The sequence below is a fragment of the Chaetura pelagica genome, unplaced genomic scaffold (assembly GCF_000747805.2).
Source record: "Chaetura pelagica isolate M959 unplaced genomic scaffold, ChaPel_1.0 scaffold2, whole genome shotgun sequence".
Taxonomy (NCBI): domain Eukaryota; kingdom Metazoa; phylum Chordata; class Aves; order Apodiformes; family Apodidae; genus Chaetura; species Chaetura pelagica.
The window spans coordinates 3,932,026-3,955,684 of record NW_009952796.1 but is presented as its reverse complement, the minus strand read 5'-3'; the positions used below and the strand labels follow the sequence as shown (position 1 = coordinate 3,955,684).

The window sequence follows — 23,659 nt, the reverse complement described above, 5'->3', positions numbered from 1 at the left end:
TGACCCGCCGTTGTTTCTGATTGGTTGATATACTCCGTTGGACCTTCAGGTGAGCGGGAGACTGCACGGAACTGTTGTTGAGGTCACTGCTAGGACGAGACCTTTGACCCAAGTTGCTGCTGGACAAGGACTCTCCTCCTTCAAACTACAAGCAAAAGAGTTTCCCAGAGCATAAACAAAATTAAACATTAGTGGTACTTTCATGGCATAACAAAGTTCCAATCAAGGACGTTTTGTAAAATTTAAAATTGTATCCAGAGTTTAATTTGCTTCAAGATAAATTTTATCACTCAATCTGTGCTTGGTGTGCTTTAAAAATCATACATCTATAGCTAATAAGTGAATGAATGCTCAAAATAAAATTAGAAGAATTTTGACAGTAACAAAACTGTGCTATTTTAAAACTTAAGCAAAAGAATGGTTCTTTTTTTTTAACATCTTGTTTAAGATCTTGCTTTTTTTAAGATCTTGTTTTTAAGAGCATTTGTAGCCTCAGAACAATTTAAAAATGCATTGGATTGAGTCAGAAGGGCTAAAGAAGCAAGTACTACTGATTCAAGGATTCCTTATGGCCTTCAACACTTTAGTTGTAAGTAAGAGCAGTGGAAAAGACAAATATCCTCTTCCAAGCAGTTTGGGTCAAAATTATTTTAGACAGATTCCATCCATGCTTTGCCATTGCAAGGGAATTCTGGTTCAGAGATGCTGTGGGAAAATGCACTCAAGGATGCCCATATCAGATCTACACTATCTTAGAAATGAGAGAGAGCAAATGAAACAGCAGGAAAAACATGCCTTCAAGAAAGCCTTGGTTGGTCTCAGCTCAATTTCTTGAGAATCCCTGTGGTCCCAAAAAATCTACAGATCCCTCTAGTTCCACAACAGTCAAAAGACATTCTATTGCAAATTTATGAATGACTATGAAGCAATTATTAAAAAAATAAAATATACTATAATATAGTTTACAAAAGAGAAAGGATAAGCACATTTCTGAGAAATACAGGATGTCACATCTTGGTAGTTGGAACAATAATTGCTCTTGTCAAATTAACTATTTCAGATTTTACCTGTAAACACACCTGACAGGAAGAAGACTCAGCACCTAAAACCCATACCATTTCAGCTTAACAGCAAGCTTTTTAAAAAAGCAATTGAACATATTCATAAGCAAATGTGAAGATACTGTATTCAATCTATTTCTTAATACAGGAGCTAACAAGATAACCAAGAATATATGCAAAGAGAAAAATATATTAATAAGTTATCTATTACAATTTTTTAAAAAGAAGATGTTAAAGAAGTTAATAAAAACCTCGATAATGAGAATATCAACCTAGCCAGATATAAAGGCCAAAACAGAAGATGTAAATTAGGTAGCACTTACTTCAGGTGGTTTTCTTCCTAGAAGCAAGTAAGTAGCCATGACTTCATCGTACTTTTGGTTTACTAAAGATTCATGGATTTCCTCTCTTGAAAAGCCCATTGTGACCATAATGTCTAAAAGTAAAAAGAGCTAGGTATATTAGCAGAATAAGTGCATGGGTTTACTGACAACCTAAAGAACAATGAAGAAAGTATAAACCATTATAAGTTAACAGATAACTGGGATTCAACTCAACCAGCATCATCTTTGCTGTACAAAGTCAAAAAGGCTACAAATCTCTACTTTCATTATTTTCTTCTTAAAAAACCTCAACTGTGTTATTCAACATAGTTCAGTATTATTCAACATTAGAAGTTATTCAAGAAAAAAGGCACTGCCAAATAAAAACTATGAATGGCTGCAGGGCCAACACCTTCCCTTTCTCTGACCACAGCAGATAAAAATTCTTGCCCTTATCAAAAAAAATAAAATCTGTTTCCTTCTGCCTGCTGAATTCTGCAATCTTATTTGTCTTTTGCGGTGCTTGTAGAGTCATGTCAGCTCAGTGAAGTCACAACAGCAGTTATAAGGAGGGCACTGTAACTACTTTTCTCATTTAAATAAAAATCAACAGCAGTTATAAGGAGGGCACTGTAACTAAAGAAAACATTTTCCTTGTACAGTGAGATTGAATCTCAACTTCAATAAGAGTTTAATTTGACTTGGAAGATAAAATTTCCTATGTACATGGAACACCCTTGTAAAAGTCTTACCTATTCTCTTGGTGTCATTGAAATCTGGTTCAGGTTCAGTATATGGCTTTAGTTCTTCTTCTTCGTGGCCGACATTCATCCACCGATCCTTCATAATTTGCTAGGAAAAGAAATGAGCTTAGATGAATACTCCATTTACCATGTTTGATTGAATCTGTGCTAGCTGGTCTAGGGAAAATGAACTAAAATTCCTAACAGTCTGAGTGCTGCTCTTTCTCTCCCACCTTCTCCCTTCATATCTTATAGTTTCTTCTTTTATCTTTCAATTTTTTCCTTCCCTTAGCTCATTTCCCCCCAACTATTTAACCTTTACAATACAACTCTCCCCCCTAAAATGCCAGAAAAACTACTGAGATAAAACCCCTGCACTTCAAACACACAAAAATTGTGGTTTTTATAACTTTCACTTCCACCACCTCTTAATCTTGTCTTGCTGAGTGCCTGACACTCATGCCCTAATCTTGGTTAAGATCCCTAGATGCTACCAGAATACCAACTCTATTACAGTAAGTAACTCTGACAAATAATAACAAAGCAAGTGCTTAGAAACTTAGCAATATTTCAGGAGCATGCTGATACTTGCTACAGTCATTAGTTTCAAGATAATGATGCCAACTGGTCATTTTTTCCTATGGATCTTCTCACTGCACTTGACCTAAATATGTTCACGGTTTGGCTGGAGGGAGAGATGCCTTTTAACTCCCTCTATGCCATGCAGATGGTTACTTGAGAAATTTCTCAGGCATTCTTTGGAAAATTTCCTTCTACTGTGGCCTGTATCTTTTATTTGCCTGTAAGATCAATCAGCTGGAATCCCTGATTACCACCACTTCTCCTTAAGGACATATATATAATGTTTTTTTAAAACAGTTAAAAACATTTTCCCTTATACAGCAACAAGCACACGTCTTCTCAGGGACAGATGCTAAAATTCCTCACTAAATTGACGAAAGAGTGAAACAAGTGCCAGCAAGTTCAGCTTCCCACAGGCTCCAAATATGCCTTGCTAACACCAAATTAAGTTATTTTTCACAAGGAGAAAAAAAATCAATCTCCATTGATATAACCAAATTCTTTGTATGTAATGTGCTGCCAGATTACAGACTCAAATAGCTGTATCCTTAAAAGAACAATACAGAACTTTGTACTCAGGCCAGAAAACATTTTGCTGACAATAAGACTTACAGTTCTGTTTAAAAAAAACTGCCACTGAATTGATTTTTTTGGCATTTGAGAGGGATAAAGGGGAATGGATTGTGAACACTTATTTCTGCATTGCATTTCTGGCACACAGAGCACAAGTCTATTTGAAAATAAATTTTGATGATTTATTTGTAGGCTTGTAGCAACATGACAGATTCCCCAAAGAGTACTACACTGTATCTGCAATTGTATATTTTAAAGATGCTGTTAACTGTATGTAAAGCTTAAGAATTATAAGGCATTTGGATGACAGAAATCATACTGCTCAAATCCCATCTCTTTCTTAATCCTTCTTGAATTAATACGCAAAGCCAACATTCCCACTTTTTCATGTCTCTTGAGTAGGTGAATCTACAGTTCAATGCATTCTGCTCTAGGTTTTCATCATTAAGTATCTAAACTTTTGCTAGCTTTCATCTTTAAAATACATGATCTCATAGGCATACTAAGTATTATACAACTCTTAAAACAGGCTCTCACAATCAAGCATTTTTGGAGTGACACAAATGATCCAGTTCCAGGATCAATATAACATCTGTCTAAGTTCAGGTAGGCTTCCAGTCCACTGATTGAAGACCAGCAGCCTTGGTCAGGGCATTAAAAGATCTGACCCACACTGTATTTCCTAGAGATCAAACCAAACTGATTTTCAACCAACTAGTTATTGTTGATGAAGTTGCTTTCCCTTTATTTTCAGGAAAACTACTTCATAAAAATCTGGCCTGACTAAGACCTCTCCGTCTCGAAATGATTTGCTTTATTACTCTTAGTAAAATAAATCTGCTCTGTGAGAATTTAATCTAGTGCTGCTTTGCAAAGAATTGAAGACTGGAAGGGGAAGTGGAATTTGTTGGAATCCTGGTAAGCTAACAGATCCACATATTTTCTGACAACGCATTTTTCAAATCTCTTCCTGCAAGTATTTGTGATTTTACAACAACATTCTCATGTTTCTAAAATGTTTTCTCTGCTGCAACCACAAAAAAGTCTAGAAGAACCACTTCAATAAACATTTGCCTGGTTCTTACCAGAGGAAAAGTGCTAAGCCTAACCCCTACGGAGCTGATCCTGTGTCAGTCTCAACTTTGATGCTAATGTCAGTGACAAACATCCTATTGGATGGTTGTGGAAAAACATGCATGGGAACTGAGTGGGTTTAAGGTTGTGACTGAGCAAGTAATTAAAAGACAAAGCACAAACAAAAATCCTCTCCACCTAAGATACTGTCTTTCCACTTTTCAAAACTTCCAATATTCTAAATATGTATTTTTAGAAGTGCTCAGACAAAAGAAACTTATTTCTTTCCAACCACGTACCATAGCTTTCTAATTCAATAAATGTAATTGCAGAAACATTATTTTTTTAAAAGTTCCTTATGTCTCTCTTCTTCAGATTAACATACTGATTGATTAATGCCCATTATCAACAGAATTTTGGTGCTCACTCAAGACCCCTTGTCACACAACATTTACTTGCTCTCTGCCATTCAATCTGACAATTACACTTTCCAGCAAGGCTGCTATCCAACATCTATTACCAGGTACAAGAAGGAATTTTAGAAGAACTGGATAACACTACAATATCTAAATGAAAGTGAAATTAGATCTGAAGAGAAACTGCTAAAAATCCAGAGGCGAGTTCAACAAAAGGAAAATCTCTTTTCCTAAAACTTAAGCACAACACAGGAAAAAAAAGCCATCTTTGAGTGATTACGCTCTTATCACCTTTGAGTGACTAAGCTCTTATCACTATGTCCTCTAGACAGTAATAAACACAACATAATCGAAGAATATCAGTAAAGTAGAAGCAACCATTCCCTATTCTCTTCAACACACATTTTATTAACGTTAAAACTATTTATAAAAAGTCACAGGCATCAGCTTGAAATAAGTTGCATGCAGACAGAGCTCAGTAAATGGATGCTTCCATGCACAGGTAACATCCACTCCAGGAAGCATAAGTCATACCACTACAAATAAAAAGCTGCTTAAATGGGATTTATTCTCTGGAACACCATTCACTGCTACGCAAGTGTGCACAGCAAGATGAAACAAAGGTCACTGGTGATTAACTCATGCAAATACTATTTTAAAACCATTCTATTTATCTTCTGCTCTAGTTTCATCTCTATGGTAAGTAAATGTTATTTTAAAAAGACTTTGTTAAAGAAGTCACAAAATGGAACTCTACAGAAAACATTTGTTACATATCAGCTCCAGTGCTACCCAGCAAGTACATGCCAACACAGCAAGCGTGAACAAAACAGTCCCTTAAAAATATTGAACATTGTAGACACCTTACAAATTATGCACAGATATTATTTACATCCCATGAAGAAAAAGCCCTATTTACCAACAACAACAAAAAACAAACCCCCCCCCCAACAAAAACTACACCCGAATCATAAGCCAGTAGAAATCCTCAAAACAGTTTTTAGCTGAGCAACACTGCAGGTATTATTATATATGTTAATTTTCCAGTTATTCAGAAAGAAAGCCACTTGAAGGGGGAAAAGAAAGGACCAAACAGAAATAGCTTATGGTGCTGCCTGCTGCTGCTGCTGTTTTCCTGAAAAAAATCCAATCAGAAGGTATTTACAGTCCTCCAGAAGATTTTGAACTAGCTCCACTACCCGAATAAAACAAGTGGGAGCAGTTTGTACTCTGAAATACTCTTAAATGATAGTCTTTAGTCAGCTGTAACTAAGGTTATACTTTCATTCACTAACACTTCCTTTTTACAAGCTGTGCTGTTTCTGGGACAAAAAAATTACTTTTTTTTTTTAGTGAGACTTTTGTGCCCTTAAAACAGGAAGGAAGTACTTCTAGTGAAAAATAAAGAAGTTTTAAGCAATTACTGTATTTTATTCATTCTTAATGTGAAACCCCTTTTTTTTCCCCAAGATGAAATTACTTACTTCCAAGCTGCCTCGTTTTATTGGATTCAGTACTAGTAGCTTCTTAAGCAGATTTTCACAGTCCGTGGACATATAAAATGGAATGCGGTACTTCCCCCTCAGTACTCGCTCCCTCAGTTCCTTTAAAATCAAGTTTCAAAAGGTGAGCCTATTAACAACTAAGAAAATTTAAAGAGAGTAAAAGCCAAGCTTTCATAAGGCAACTGTACCTTTAGATTCTGACCATCAAACGGCAATGATCCGCTCACTAGCGTGTACAAAATCACCCCGAGGCTCCACACATCCACTTCAGGACCATCGTATTTCTTCCCTTGGAACAGTTCAGGAGCAGCATAAGGTGGGCTTCCACAAAATGTGTCCAGTTTATTACCAACTGTAAATTCATTACTAAAACCAAAGTCTGCAATTTTAATGTTCATGTCTGCATCAAGTAGAAGATTTTCTGCCTAAGAGAAAAATAAAGGAGGAAAATGCAATTTATGTTTCAGTATAAGATCAATATATTACAGCATATCATTCATCAATAATTGCAAAAACATTTATTTTTCTAAAATGGTCCACCATCTGTATCTTTCTTGCAGAAAAAAAGAAACTAATCCCCCTGAATACAATGCAAAGATTCAAAATTGACTATTTACTCAGGAAAATATAACTGTTCAAAGCAGCTAAATGGACTTCAGAAAACCAATGATGAAGATTTTATTTTCTGGAAGAAATAACTTAGTTCAGCTTTAATCTGAAATTTCTAGACATCGCAGTTTCCGGTTTTGACAGGTTCATGCCAGCTTCTGATTCCAAGAAGTATAAATCAAATCCCAGGTATCATCTACCATTTTTGGTGGGGTAAATGTTAGAAGGGATTTAAGACATTAAAAGAAGTTCTCTCATGCTTACAAGATTAAACACTTCAAGCTACGTGCTGTATCTTAGTATTCTGTACTAAAAAATTCTCTCCCCTATTATCATTAGTGCTTGCTTCAGCAATAACAACACACACAAGTGTTTATCACCCAAATATTACATTGTGTATGAAAAATACGTGTATTATACATCTAAGAATATTAATGCCTGTGCACCTATCACCATGTGAATAAAATTAATCACATATATGTAGATGCAAGTATTCAGGAACCTGTAGAGTCAGTGAACAGCATCTTACACTTAGCATCACAGATAGGTTAGATGAATAAAGCAGTGAGGTCAGAGAAAGACTAATACATTACTGGGGGAAAAAAAAAATAGTCCATTTCTCAAAATACAAGAATGCTGTGCAAAAAGTACAGCAGAACTGGGCAATTTGTAGGCATCTAACCAGGTCCCAGCTCTTGATCTGCATATCAGCAACAAAAGAGCAGCACTGAGGAGTGCAGGAATCCTTATTTTTCTACAGGAGCAAACACATTAGCCAGAGCAGAAGATTCATCTAATTGTCAAATATTAGCTTTACAGCAAACATAGACAGCTCTCATCAGATGTTGTGCTCAGAACTAAGCACAGGAAATATGAAAATGTCTTAAGTTTAGGATCAGAGAAGCATCAATCAGTTTTGTTAGTTGCTTTGATTAAAAGAGTAACTATGATTTTGTTTCAGTTTGTTTGTTGGTTTTAATTTTAATAATTTTGCTTGCATTCAATGAACAGAAGACAATTAACTACCCATATTTCAAGCCAATAGCTGCACAACAGAATTTAGCCTTTATCAGGGATTAAATACAGCCCATTTTTATAAGCTAAGTATCCTAAAAAATATTTTATTTTCCCATTTCATAACCTGTAATCTCAGCTGGTTCCAGCTGATGTGCCTGCAAACAGACTCACAGAGATATTGTCCAGATTTGACAGCCTTCTACATTACTGCACAAAGACTTCATTTTCCTTGTGGTGAAAACACTACTGTCAGTGCAGCTGCTCTGCAATTACAATAGTCCGTCTCGTTCAACAGTGCTCTGCTACCCAAGTACCCCATGTTTTAGGTTCCCTACTTCAAACAAAAACATGAAAAATCATTCTGAATATGGCAAGTAGAAAAACTATGCTTTTGTTGCTCGTGTGTTCAGATAAAAAAGTATTAACAGCTACTAAAAAGGTAAGATCAGTTTTTTGTATCACAGGATGGACAAAGGAATTTGTTATGGTCCTTTCTATGCAAGCTGCTTATAATCACTGCAAATTAAAAGGATACAGTCTAATCACCCATGGGCCTTGAACTCCCTACTCTTCTGTCAATACAGCCTGGACAAAGTTGCATGTTTTCTTACGTCTTCCTCATTTAGTCTGATGTAACTTATATTGATGGAGGTAAATTTGATTTATCCTGTTATTAAAACCAAAAAGGCTTATAAAAAAATATCTCCAAAGTGGTTCTAGAACCTCTGCTTTGTGGTCCTAACATGTCAGTCGTTCTGTGTGCTGATGCCATGGAGAAAGTCAGAGGCAGACGTGAATGCAGACACAACTTTAAAGTTGCTTCTTCCTTTTCTGCAGCTATATAAGAAGAGTTTAATTAAATAAGAGATGCCAGAAAACATTTGGAAAGGAGGGAAAAAAGTGAGAACACCGAGCCCTTTTTTCTTTGAGGAATGTACTTTTCCATTGGGTAGGCTGACTGGCTCTCAATTCCACCCAACACTGAACTTTTCAAAGGAGTCCAGCATAACAGTATGCAAGACAAGACAGAGAAAAAAGCAAACCGATTATTTTGAAGCCTGTCTGCCTTGCAAAAAGGAAGGAAATCAGCAGCACAGTACTTGTGACAGATGGTAAAAGGGATCCCGTGCAAATGCTGCAAAGCAGTTGGACAGTGCTGTGAGCAATGCAGTGACTGCATGTGTGCTACAGAACTAAGAAATGAATGTGGGGAGAAGGCTGTAATGGGCTCTGGGAAAAGGAGCCAGATGCAGGATGCTAAAGAACTGCAGGAGTTAATGCAGTAAGACTCAAAAATATAGCTGGGCTGAGCAAGTCAGCACCAGATAAACACAAGGAGATGGCTGTCTCCCTGCTCCCAGCCAAGTGTAGGGCTGAAACAAACAGTGTAAGCAGCTTGTCCAGCAAGCCAATAGGTCCCTGGGTGCAGCCTTCTGGAAAGCTCAACACCAGTGGCTGAAGTAAGCTCCAGGGAGTTTGACAAAACACTCATAGGCTCCACACAACCACAGAAGATGGGGAGGATTTTATTTATTTAAAATCAAGATTTCAGTGAAATCCAGCCCTTTCCTTCCTTGCATTCTGACTTCATAATGCTGGCCAGGCACCTTCATCGTCAGATGACAATGGTCTTGGGGCCTGAAGGACTCAGCAGAAAAAGATATTATCCAGCACCATATGCACACACAGGACCTGACAGATCAACATATTAGGGAACAGATTTGGAAGATGTTGACAGCATACTGCAGCATATTTTAAGAAACTGAAGACAAAAGATAACTGTGAAAAAAACCCTTAGAATCATTCAACCTCAGCTTTTCATAAGTATTTAGATACATTAGTAAAAAAGAACCCACAGCAGTGTTTTTTTCTAAGTGTACAAAGGCATCAATGCAAGAGCACAAGCCAACATTTAAGTGGGTGAAGATCTTGCATCTTAAGTCCCATGATACCTAAACTTGACACAAAGACAACTTCAGACTGAAGGCTTTAGTTTTACCTGCAATTGCTGAAATCTTAAATATGGTCTGGTATACAGGTAGATTACTAGAAAGCACCAACAAAATTCAGTCTTACCAATTTCTATTTACCTTTGATTTATTTTTCTGTCTGAATTAAACAGTAGAGTATAAAACAGAAGTTAAAAATTCTAACATTTTTAATGAATTACTAAGAAAAGACTGGTTTATATATTTTGCAATAAGAAAATATTTTAATTAAGTAGTGCTGACTATAATGTAATTGACCTTTTGCACCTTCAATGTGTAATGTGTAGATCTCTGCATGCCAGCAGGTGTAATTCTTTGTAGAGCATGCTTTTTTCTTAAAGCCCAAACTGGAACAAAAGTAACACTTTCTATTCTTGTCTCTCCCCTGTTCCAGCAGGCAAGCTACATTATTTTTGTGCTTCAGAAAATTGAGAACACAAGGGATAGTTCACTCATTCATAAGTTTGAGGCACTCAGAGACAGTGGCAAAGTATATAGAACGAATTTTAGTCTCTACTGTCCACCAGGAAAATGAAAAATAATTAGCAGCCTACCTTAAGATCACGATGAACTATGCATTTCTGATGACAATACTGCACAGCAGATACAATCTGAAACACCAAGATCAGTGAAATATTTAATTTCAACCTCAGTATAAGTTTTCATATATAATTCAGTAATTTTTTGCTCTTGATGCTATTCAGTAGATCGCAAGAAACTAAAAAAAAAGAAACGAAAAATTCCCAGAAGCAGCTAATTTCTTTTTTAAAGTTTAATACATACTCATTGAGGTAACAAGGAAAAGCATTAATTTTAAATGCAAATAATCAAGCAACACTCATTATAGAAGGAAATCATTCCATCTTCCAACAATAGCCAGATGTAGCATCTATCTTCTGAAATATTTGCAGCATAGCTCTGTAATTCATCCGTAACAGAATGCTTCATTCAACACATTCATACACATCTCTCACATACATATAAGAAAAAACAAGTCTGAAACAGCAAGTTAAAAGCAGTTTCTTTACATGATAATTACATACCTTAATTCTGAAAAATACCAAATTTTAATTTGTCTAATTAAAGATTTTCACAAAACGACCACTAAAAACAGGGTAAGAAAATGAGTAAGATGAGAAAGTATGTAGTAAGAATATAAAATCCTGTTACAGGATGCCTTCATACAAAACAAAGTGATATGACACAGCAATACATGTTATCATATCATAACATCTCTAGATAGAACATCTGTTAAATTCTAAAACATTCAGAAAAGGTTTAAAACCTCAAATGAGGCATAACAAAAAATGTGACCCTTTGAACATCCCCTAAAAAAGAATGTAAAATGGTCTTACTATTTTTAGATACTATGTAGGAAGCAGATACTTTTCTCTTAAGAGATATTTTTCCACTCCAGCTTTAACAAACATTATCACAACAATTAATATTTTTTTAAAAGTAAAACCAATACGCTGACACTCATATCTATCTGAAAATAATATAGAAACAAAGGAAAGACCAAATGTTGATGTCATACCTGCCTGAATTTCGCACGAGCCTCTTTCTCTTTCATTCGTCCATGTGCAACTAGGTAGTCAAACACCTCTCCTAACCAATGATAAAGAAAAAACATCAGTCCTATTTCCTAGGTTTTATTTTTGACTGTCATGCACAATCGAAGCAGCCTTGAAAACAACACATCTCCCCTCCCCTTCTTGAAGGGAAGGAAAAAGATACAGCTAGGAAAAATGCCTTTTTACTGTTTGATTGGATTTTATTTTTCAGACATGTAATAGTCAAGAAATACAGAAACTGAACTCATAGTACTAAGGATTCTTCAAATTTTAAAATAAATTTACTTTAAAAAACTGTGAAACAAAAAAAAATAATGAAAAATATTCATATTGATAGAAGACACAGTGGGAAACAGGCAATTTCTTAAGTACCAGGTTTGTTTTACATATCTCTAGAAGCTTCATTTAACAGTATCTGTACTTTTTTTCTTCCATCCTGTTTTCTCATAAAGCTGCTCAAATGCTTTTCAGATCCTCCTTCATCTCCGCACTGCCTGACAGAAGCCTTTCCTAGCTGGTCAGTAGCCCTGTGCTGGATTCCCCCTTCCCACGTTCCAACATTCCCCATACAGTTGCTAAACTGCTTCTCAAGCATGAACCTACTATCCCATTTGCTCTTTACTATCCTGCTGGTCCCCTTTCCTGTGTTCCTAATTCCCATTCCCCTGGACTTGCCTCTCCCCAAGTGCTTTGGTACACATTTTCAAGATAAAATGAGGCAACAGTGCTTGCCTAAATATAGTGAAAAAGTACCGAGTAAAATTTTTGCCAGATTTACTACCAGATATCTCCTGATATTCCAGCAGAAACCTTGGAACTGTGAACTACCCTTAAGCACAAACCGAACAGGTTACTTTACAGAACGTGATGTAAAACACAGCGTTGCCCTGGGAGGTCTTCTAGGACTGTTGTGAAGGCCAGATTGGAATAATCCATTAAACATAAAATCTCTGTATCATTCCTAGGCATGCAGCCGGAATGGCTTTCCATATTTCAGTTTATCTTTAAAACAGAATCCACTTACCCCCACTGGCATATTCCATTACCAAATACAATGTCTTTTCAGTTTCAATAACTTCAAATAATTTTACTGCAAGAAAAATGAACAAGAAAGAGGTTGCAGCAGGGAACAAAAGCATAATACAAACAAAAAAGCCTTCCTCATGAAGTGCATACAATTTACAGCTTTCAATAATACTAAACCATACAAAAAACTTTATACCCTTTAGGTTAGCACTTTTTTTTTTTTTTAGGAGGGGAAAGCAAAATTAAATTCTAAATAATGGTTGATAATAAAGCATATTAATTCACTATTTTCTTGGAAGTTTATGCGTACCATACAAACCAGTTCATGCTGAAATTAGTGTTTAATTTGACACATATATCTGTAAGATTATACAAACCTTCCCTGTTTCACTAGTAAACTGCTCCCAGGTAGAAATCTGAGATCTGACCAACTGAGTGGATACCAGAAGCATTAAGTCTGAAAGACTTTCCTCAGATTGTAATAGTAACAGATCATTTAGAACAAACACACCCCCAGCACCACCCTCAACAAAAAAACAGCAGAAGCTAAGAATGCTGGAAAAGCAACAAACATATCAAGGGATGAGAAGTGAGTGCCTAGCATGTAATAACTTGTACACCTCGTCCATACCTTGTATGCAACAAGCCCTCTGGCCAATTCAGGACCATTAACTGTCTCTGGAACAAGACTGTCCAGACCTCCTCAGCCAGAAGAATTGTCATCACAAAGTAGGGCCCTGAAGCTGTGGGGTAAGTGAAAGAACTAAAGCAGAAAGGGAAAATTACATACTTTGTAATTCTAATTTTCTGGAAATATCAGTTGCTGGGAGTCTTTCCTAGACTCAACTAATAGAGTTCTGCTACCTTCACCTAAGAAACCCATAGTTTTTGGCCTCAAGAGTAATTTCAATGGATAGAGGGGAGTTGGGGCCCTCAACAGACCAGAGTACTCAACATCTCCTACTCTGTCTTAAGGCTTCCCTGGACTAAGCAGTTTATCTCCACAGAGTAAAATTCTTCTTTCAAGCAGAGACAATAAAGGAGATAGGACAATGAAACATTTACAGAATGCTCACTGTCCTATTATCTCAAGAAAGTTTAATGAACAAAAGCATAGCAGTAAAGTACATTCCAATAAAGCCAAAGAGAGTAAAATGTGAACAGTATAAGAAGAAAAGGTTTGCAGAAATGCAGGGCTCCTACCAATATTGGGATGATTCAATATCTTCATTATGCGTACTTCTCGAAACAACTGTGAAGGAAGCAAGACAATTTTCTTAAGAGTGTGTTTATTAGGGAAAAGCTATGCAACATATGCAATTTTAGATGGCAAAAAGAAGAGGCATATGCCACATAAAATAGCACTAGCAGAAAATATAATGAACTCCAGAAAAAAAATAATCTACCTATTATACATTACATAACAATAACCACTACCAACTACATATAAAAAACCAGACTAATTTTAGGCTTTGTACAAACAGACACAGAAATTTTATAGCCCTTTCTGGAGTTTCACATTGATGAAAATCAAAAGATTATTTACGCAACTTTTTCTCTATTTGCTCTGATTTCTTTGGTGACTGGCAAGCTCAGCTGACTACCCTGAACAGATACATAAATGCGGGTGCAAATATAAGGTGTAGTACTACTAAAAAGTCAAACACACAGATATTAAACTGAATTAGATACTAGGAATCCTCACATCCCCCAGTCCTGCTGCTCCACAAATGTTAAGCAGGCAAGGTCGCTTTTCTCACAACTACCAAATTTTACACTGGGACTCAAACAGCAATGTCTGCTTTCTCCCTGACAAGATCTGATGGTTTACAATTGATTAAAGTCTCCTTTACGATTGAGCCAAGTCTAATTTATGGTCCTGAGTCACATAATTAAAAACAATTGCACAAACTTATAAACTTAAGTGTATACACTTAAGATATTGATGGGTTTACTTTTGTGGTTTTTTTTAAACCAGAAACAAGAGGTCTTTGCTTTTAAGATTTCTAACATTCATGAGTTTATTTATTATATATAAGGTGAAGCAAGACTAACTTAGGGGCTCAAGCTAAAGGATCTCAAAATTACCACATAGTTCTGTCATGCTATTCTTGAGGCTGTCAATACTGGCACTGTTTTACTTCAAGTGAACATCCCCATTGTCAAATCTGTTTACTGTGCTGAGTGCTCTTTAGTGCTGTATTACAGCTGGACTGAAGTATGATGCTGAAATGACAGAAGAAAAACTCACTGGCTTCAGCGTACTGCTTAGCCATTTTGAAAACATCTTAGGGCTACAATCCTCCTTATAGAAACACCTGGCTCAAAACAGAAGTGCTCTGCTGTTGATTCCCTCATCTGATGTCTCAGAGGACATCTCTCCATTTTCAAAATCTGTCCCATTTGTTCAGATGCTAACTTTGCAAAAGAGTACAATGATGCAAGCCAGAGACCAAACAAGAGTTGCACTTTAGGTTATATTTCATGACGGGTAAAGCCACAAGTTAAGAGAAATTAAAACTATTTTTCTTACACAACACTGCTGGTTTTTTACTCTGTTTGTATAATTTAAGCCAACATTTCTGAAATTCAGCATATATTTGACAAGACTATAGAGAAACATTTTCTTGAAACATTTTCTTGAAATTCTTGATTACTTTTGATGAATTACTACTATTGCAGTTCTAGATTTACATTAAAGTATTTCAAGCTAGTTATTATCTACTTGCCTTTTAATTGCCATTAAAACAGTTTAATGAGAAAGCAAAGACTTTAAAAGCATTTATCAGAGAAAACATGGACAGTATGATACAGTTCACTTGTGTTCAAAATGTAACACATGGTTATTTTATCACTATGCACTGAAATTAACTTTAGCAAGTACTCTTGTTTGCTCAAAGCCAGTTACTTCCATGAGAAAACATCTGACCAGGCTGTTCTTTTCTACTCCCTCCCACTTTCATAGAATTACAGAATGGTTTGAGTTGGAAGTGCCCATATAGATTATCTAGTTCCAAAACCCCTGCATGGGCAGGGACACCTCCCACTAGGTCTGGTTGCTCAAAGCCCCATCCAGCCTGACCTTGGACATTTCTGGGGTTGGGGCTTCCGCAGCTTCCCTAAGCAACCTGTTCCAGTGTCTCACCACCCTTTCTGCTTGCAGAAGTATCCTGGTCATTAACACCGGTTATGCTAATACCTCTGTATTTACTAATAAAGATATCTTTAAGCAACAGTCACTACACACCTCAGTAATATGCAGTGTACACCCATATGCAAAGAGAGAGATTTATTAAAGCAACAAGACCATAGTTATTTCCTACAGAGCCAAGTTTCTTAATTTTACAGAAATCTGGGCAGAACAGTGAGATTAGTTTCCCTTTTGCTACAAGGCAAGCTGCAGGATCATATAACGAGCTATCTTACTGTTAGAAAATAGTGCTTCCAGAATTCAAGTGTGCATGTATTTTCTTGAGCAGCAGTGCACTGCTCTCTCAGGTAAAAGTGCTCTCTGACTTTCTCCTGCCAGCCCACCAAACATTTATAGGACCACTCTTCATTCCTTAACAAAGTGCTACCATTCAAAGAAGCTCTTGAACAAGCACCTCCTGTAGCAAACTGGTTGTAGCCTCAATAGATTCAATTATACTAGAGGACAGCCAGAACATTTGTAACACTTGGAAAAGGCACAAGGCTTGAAAATTTTATTCCTGTTTTATTTTTTCAGGGCACAGACTGCAGAAAGTACAAAGATCTTCTGTCACACCATTGCTAACACTTCTGCTTGCCATCAGGTTGACATTTACATTTAAGATTTACTATTTTAAGTCACTACAATCAAACAAAAAATCTTCAGTTAACCAAGACTTTTTCTTGTTTTAAAGATGAATACTTCTCTAGTTTCTAAATTATTACTTAGAGGGATGTTGCAAAAAAGCAGAGCTTTCAATAGGTAACACTTAAATATTTCAAATCTACTACTTCTTTACTTCTGCTCTGCCTTTCTTAGTAACAGAAATAACCTAGAGTTGAGGTTTAGATATATTTAAAGAATAAGAAGCCCACTGAGCACTAAAAAAAGGAAAATATGAAATGCCACTTGCAAATCTGAGCTATTAAGAAAAAAAGCACCTTTTGCTCCACTAGCAGTTTGCAGAAGAGCTAAACAACGCTACTTCTGAAGCATCCTAGTGATGCTAGTACAAGACCCTGTCAGTGTAGCAGATATGCAGAAAACAGAACAGCTATTCTGATATAAATGCTAAGTATGATAAAACCCAAATACTTACATTTGGGAACAAATTACAACCACAACAGTGGAAGAAGCTCAGTCAGTACAATATGTTACTATCAAGACAGCAAGTTCACAAAAGAGCCAGCTGTCTTCTAAACAGGTGCTTGCTGAGTAAGATGCGAACCACATACCGAGCAAATTCAAAACAAAAGGCAGTTCCCTTAATTCAGTGTTGTTCATCTACTTAAAGAAGCACAGGTCCTGAAGCAAGAAATATAACTTCAGGCTATCACACTGCAGGCATAAGGATGCAGAACGTAAAATTCACAATGTCAGCTTACTTGTGTAATGTCCTAACATTTAATGGTTTAAGTCACAATATATCTGCAAGTACCCTGCCCATACTATATGGCATAAATAACATTGGAGAGTGGCTAAGAACAAACTAAACATTTTCTTTGCTTTCATACCCATGACTAACTACAGCCCCCACTTGCATGACACTTTCAGCAACTGAAGTAACATGCTCAAATATTTGTTTAGTGCATGAGAAGTTACAACACCTCAGCTCATTTTACCTAACTAGGTCAGAAGCAAGTACTACGGCAAAACCTACTTGCACTTGGTTTCATTTATGTCATAGTGACTAGAACAGGAATAGTTTTGGGAATTACCATGTGCCTAAGCTCACTACATATTTGCCTTGTTTAACTAAGAATCCTCAGCAGTGACTGAGGGCCTCAAAGTTTTGCTGACCTGCATCAAATTCACCATTTTTAAAGTTTTAAAGACTGTCCTCTGAACCACACTAATTCAGATGGGTCCAAACTCAGCAGTGGTATTTTTGTACCAGTAACATACTCCAGCATTCATCTATAAACATTGATTAGAAAAGTGTCTCTTCAGTAATAGTTCAATGCAGAAAGCAAACTAGCTTACTGATTTCATAAAACAGAACAAGAAAAATTTATTGGTTTATTTACAATACACAAATGACCCAACAAAATACTACCAAAAGTCAGAATTCAAAACATGCTGATGAACCAGCCTCCCATCCTTATTTGTTTCAAAAAACTACAATTACTTAAGTGACTGTGTAAAATTTGTCCTTAAGCTTACTCAGAGGCTTTCAGGGAATCATTAATGAGTTCACTCAAAATTCTCAGAAAACTGTAGGAAGCTGAAAACATTTAGAGCTTCAAAACAAATGTTTTTTCTGAAAATTACTATCAAGATGTTACAAAGGAAAAACAACAAATTATCACACTTTCCAGAGTAAGCAGAAGATGCATGGGGAAAAATACTTCTAGAAGTTATTCAAGAAGAATAGAATTGTGGTTAAATCAGTAATTTTAACTTATGCCCTTAGTTCTGCTATAAGCTGCTTCTAACAGTAACTAAAAATATTCATCTTATCAGCTTTACACTCAAAAACCAGCAACAGCAGCAATGTCTATTATGAGTATTTTGTGTACTACTTGTGCAGTGTGACAGCATCCTTGGCAGGCTATGAAAGTTTCAGTTTAGAATGATTTATTTCACTTAGAATGATTTATTGAATTATTATTGAATATTTTTGTGTGAAATAAAAGTTATTTACTTCTGGGATAATTGCTTTAATGGTAAGTTTTTCATGCTTAGTTTTCCAAAAAGTTTAACTTTTTTTTACCTTCTCATTGGTCAACAATGAGACACTCACTTAGGTCCCCAAGTGTGTACACCAAGATAGGTAGGAAACAAGAACACAGGATTTCCCCCACATGCTCTGTCACATACTGCCTCTGTGGGTCCCTCTTCACTAACTCAAATATCAGCAAAGAGATTTGCTTAATATAGGACTTAAGGATAGCAAAGCTTATGCATGCACTCTGCACAGCAGGTTGTATTAAAAAGAGCAGTCCTGAAGAACCTACACTCAAAGAAAAATACAACAGAAGAGAAAAAAAAGCAAGTAAATCAAAGAATTAAAAAAAAAAAAGAAGAAGAAAAAATGAAACAAAAGCTGCTTATAACTCCCCATAATTAAACCATAAAATAAATGTAATAGCAGCCAGAAATAAAAGAACAGCAATAATCCCTAGTCTCTTTCATTCTACAGGTACAGATAGTGGCAGTCTTGTATTTGTAAATAACAAATATGTTATTTCTTTTTATAATGGGCAACCTCTAGTAGGACAATACAACATTTCTGTGATTCAGCGAAAACCAAACATATGCATAGTAAATATTGAAAGACTCCAGACCAAACAAAGAAACCCACCAAGTTTTGTTAAAACACTTATCACAAGGGTTAATAAGAACTTCTGAATTTCTATCTACAGGCACAAACAAACAAGAATGTTCTGATTATGTTCAATAATTTTGTTAATTCTATACACATAAAAGTAATAGCCAAAGGTCCCTTGAGTTTTAGAATATTTATTAAAGTTGGAAGACGATAAAAACAAAGGTTAAAGAGAACATTAAAGCCATAAAATTTGGCAGTCTTCTAAGTACACAAAATGCAATTACTACATTAAAGAAAAATCCAAGAAAAAATACTATCCATTGTTGCATTATGTCTCAATCTAGTATGTGGACAACTTGTGTACGTAATTAGATACAAATTTTATTGTCAGCAAAGTTGAAGGGGGAAGAGTAAAGAAGCAATGCTTAGACAGAAACCACACAGAGTAACTGCCTTCAGACAAACTGCACAAACACATTACAGCAAAAACAGTAGGATACCACGGTCTCCCAAGGTCATGCATACACAAAGATGTTTGTTTAGAAAGATAAAGGGACCAAGCATTTTTGTCAAGTAAGTAAAAGATCACAGTTCAGCTGTTTGTAGAATTCCACTTGTTATGGTATATTCTTACCTTTTGGAGACTAGTAGGATTTAGCTGGGTTTTATCTATTATTTTCACAGCAACCTTGGGGAAAAAACAATCATAGATTATTAAACTCAGAAAAATGTTTGAACAAAAGATACATCATACTTCTGTGAGAAAATGTCTACTTTTATGCATTTCATCAGGCAACATTCCTTACTTGTTAGAATCTACAAGTAGGAGCCATATGGGACTTTGCCACCATATGGTACCACAAAGGAATTAGTTTTGCAATTCCATCAGTGTTTGGACAGAATAACGGTATCCTGTCCACTGCAAAACCAGGTCCTCCAAACACAAGATCTATCTATTCATAGATCTCAATAACAAGAATCTATCAACGTATAGATTATCAATATCAACAAAATCTCTCTATTGATTTCTCTTTTGTTTTCAAAACGCTTGGGAACAAACAGATCCCCTTCCAGCCCTAAAATACCCCTTGATGTGCAACAAACTTTTTGATCTCTTCACCAAGAAGTTACATTTTAAAAAATAGGGGTTAGTGGTAACAGGGAGTAAACGCAGGCACTTAAGTTAACTTTTCCTATATTCCAAAACAGCCTCTTTGCACCTTCCTTTATGATGACAAAAAATGCACTTCTATTTAGAAAAGTGATAGAATAGCAAAGATACTTATTATAAAGGTAGCCAAAGAGAATATAAAACCCAGTCTGCCTTTTTTTTTCTTTTTTTATTCAAAGGCTTACCTCTCTTCCTGTAAGCACATGCCTTGCTAGTTTCACTTTGGCAAAATTTCCTTTTCCTATTGTTTTCAGTAAGCGATAATTTCCAATGTGAGGGTGCTCTTCATTGGTAGATGTAATGGAGTTTCTACATCGGGGGATATTTTGTCTGCTACTTGACTTGATAGGCTGGACGTGTGGTTCAGTGTATCCATCCACAGAGGTGTGCTGTAAAGGTAGACAAAATAGTTGGGAATTTAGCTACTTGTATTTTTAGACAGTTGTAGTAGAATAGACTAAAACCATAAAAAGGTTAGAGGGGACTCATTTATTTACTTTTACAATTTAACTGGCAGCTTTGGATAGTAGCCCGAAGGAGAGCATTCTGACTTTGGCCATACCTTGATGCATGTCTCAAGAAAAAGAATCTGCAGAAAGATTTTACCAGCTCCGAAAGTAAAACTAGAGACACCTACACGGTAATCAAGCCATTACAGACTTGTGGGTTTTTTTTTAATATGAAAGTATGCTGAACTGTACACTACACTACCAAATAAACTTATCTAATCCTAACCACATTTAGTTTAAAAAAATACATGGCATATAAAATATTTGTACTTCAGCATATTTGGAAACAAGGTTTAACTCAATTATTTTTTCTTAACTTTCTTCACTCAAATAACATGAGAAAAATATTTTTTGAAGAAGGCTTATTCCCCAAACCTGTTTGCATCTTTTTGTAACTCACAGTTGTTCTCATTCAAGTAACAATCTAAATCTTTACTTTAAAACAATAAGCTATTCTTAAAAAAGGAAGGTCTATGATATCTCAAATTTATTTTAAATCTCAGAAAGTCTGAAGAACTAAAAGGATTTTATTTTTAATGCATGCCAACACATCATCCCACACTAAATGTTAGTCACCAAAATCTGCAGTACTTCTGTCCTCTTTAACTTCCAAATATAAAAGGGGCAAGATACAGACAGGGCTTGGACACGTTCCAGGAAGAAATCAAAATAATGGAAGATGTTGAAAGGGTGTTAAGTGTTTCAGTATTCAAATGCATTCTAATATTAGTGGTAGATAGGCACAAATGTTTACCAGGTAAAATTTAGCCTCTAACCTTTTAAGTTACATATTTGAAGGCAGGGAAATACTTTAGGTAGAAACAGTGTCTTCTCAGATCAGTTTTTAGTTCTTGTAACAGAAAGGCATGTTTACTCTCAGCTCCATTCAGTTCCAGTTAAGCATAATGCACCAAGAAAACTCAAAATGCACCTTAATATTTTCCCATTATTCACTGCTTCAGTAAAAAAGTGGGTATCTTGATATCCTCATACAGAGCACTAACTCAGCCTGCTTTTTTGCAGACCAAAGTTTTCTAGATCTTTGTCCTTACACTGAAAGCAGAGCCAGAATGTAGTGGGAGGTTTCACTGTTTCTTGCAATACTCAGTCTACCATTGGTCTATGCTGATCTCATCCATCACTACTTATGCAAGTAATTATTTTCTTATACAAAATGGAATTTAAAGCAGCGTTTCCAACTTCAGTGTGCATTTACTATAGCCTGAAGTCAATCCCCTCCTGTAAACACTCTGGCTTACAGATAGTCCCACTGAGCTGAGTTATTTCAGGACCTAAGCACTAATAGAGTTGGGAAAACTTGCAAACAGCTGCAACACAACCGGAAAAAACAAGGAGCATACCACAACGAGAATATTCTTCCCAAATGTAGAACAAGTCAGCTTAGATCACCTCCAGCATTACTAATTATTCACTCTGGCTAGAAGAATGGTCCTAAATACATTTTTCTGTTTGTCTTTTCATTACCTCAGTCTCTCTGCAAAAAAAAAAAAGTCCCTCTTCACCCCTGCTGCTAAGCCATTTTCCAAATTACTGCAGAGACAAGCAAGCCAGGCATGTTTAGATTCTGTATATCTGACAAATTTGTTCAACCATGAAATAATATGCTAGCAATAGTAATTATCATTTAGAAGCACCAGAGCCCAAATAAAACTCCTGGCTAAGAAAACACTCCACAAGATCAGTATTTGTGTGGTGCTAATTATGAGTATTATGGCAATACCTAGAACGCTGTCCAGAGCTATGGCACTATGCTATACCAGCAAGTTTTAAAAGTCTACTTAGGCACACAATTAGATCTTCACTACTTGAAATATGACTACCAGAAACATTAGCAACCCTAATATCAATCGCCAATTTCACACACTTCAAAGGATTAGCCTATTTTCAGCAGATACATGAAGGGATCTTTTAGATAAACACTTGGATAGGCAAGCAAAAGCAATGTCACAGATAAAGGAAAGATGGCCTCACAGGATAGACCGCTTTAAGGCAGATTTAATAAACAGGCAAAGCAGTTATTTAATCACGATGACAATATAATGCAGAACCAAATCTGAAGAAGCAAATAAATAAATAAAATTCACAGTCATGACAATTTTGGATTTTGTGACAGAAAAACTAAGCCCCTCCAAATACTTTCTTATTCCTTCTTAGGCAGATTACTTTCAGAGGCAGTCATTCTACCCGGCTATACCCAGGGATAGTAAACATGAATACAAGAAGGTAAGGTTTCTAAGTTTGTGAGACACATATGTATATATAATGTCTGAATATGAACAGCACTGAATGAAATTCAAATTACTCTTCTTAAGTCCTGCAATAGGCCTCTATCTTGCATACTAACAGTTGGAAAGTACGGAGGAATTTAAACTGGAAACTCATTAACTTCTAGAAATCAGCATTCAATTAAATCAAAACACAATGAAGTTAAGATGCTGAAAAAAAAATAAAGTTAGGTCAAATAACACTATCTCAGATTATTTTTAAACAATGCTAAAGCTGAATTCCACAGAAGAATTCAAAACCACAGTGTCTAAAAAGACAGGCTACGTAGTTGTAATATCTTTCTGGTCCATGACAATATGCTCATTCATTATGCATCAGCTACTGTGTGGCTATTTAAAAATACAGTTTTAGAAGAATAATCTAAATTCTGAGAAATTGCTCAGGGTGCTGAAAACACGCAGGGTCTAAAAAACAGCATACTCCCTGGAGTATACTGCTATCTAATAATCTGCATTTCCTAGACAACATTTTAATGAGGAATGCTGATACTTCTCTAGATAACTTGATAATATATATAATGTAGTAGGAAAAAATACCTTACTAGTATATCATAAACTGTACATAAAGGGAGTCACACTTATGTCAGTGTTAAATAAAACATCTAGAAATGAACACATAAAATGTTTTTTAAAATAAAATGCAATTTTAAACAAAAAAGGTGCAGCAGTAACAAAAGTTTAGAGCTGAAACAGTCTATTAGTCATTTAGGTATTTTGTACA

The 23,659-nt window shown here is 35.8% G+C and overlaps 1 protein-coding gene across 1 annotated transcript in view; it reads right to left on the bottom strand.

The window, feature by feature from the left end:
- MARK1 (MAP/microtubule affinity-regulating kinase 1) overlaps positions 1-20,506 on the bottom strand; it is a 31,794-nt gene extending 11,288 nt beyond the window's left edge. The window contains exons 1-11 of the mRNA XM_009994753.1: positions 20,309-20,506; positions 19,587-19,640; positions 13,695-13,743; positions 12,490-12,555; positions 11,429-11,499; positions 10,446-10,502; positions 6,466-6,702; positions 6,257-6,376; positions 2,137-2,236; positions 1,385-1,497; positions 9-145 (exon numbers count right to left, since the gene is read on the bottom strand). Of these exons, the coding sequence (XP_009993055.1) occupies positions 9-145; positions 1,385-1,497; positions 2,137-2,236; positions 6,257-6,376; positions 6,466-6,702; positions 10,446-10,502; positions 11,429-11,499; positions 12,490-12,555; positions 13,695-13,722 (929 nt within the window). The 5' untranslated portion in view covers positions 13,723-13,743; positions 19,587-19,640; positions 20,309-20,506. The remainder of the gene's footprint in view (positions 1-8; positions 146-1,384; positions 1,498-2,136; positions 2,237-6,256; positions 6,377-6,465; positions 6,703-10,445; positions 10,503-11,428; positions 11,500-12,489; positions 12,556-13,694; positions 13,744-19,586; positions 19,641-20,308) is intronic.
- Between the last annotated feature and the right edge of the window lie 3,153 nt (positions 20,507-23,659).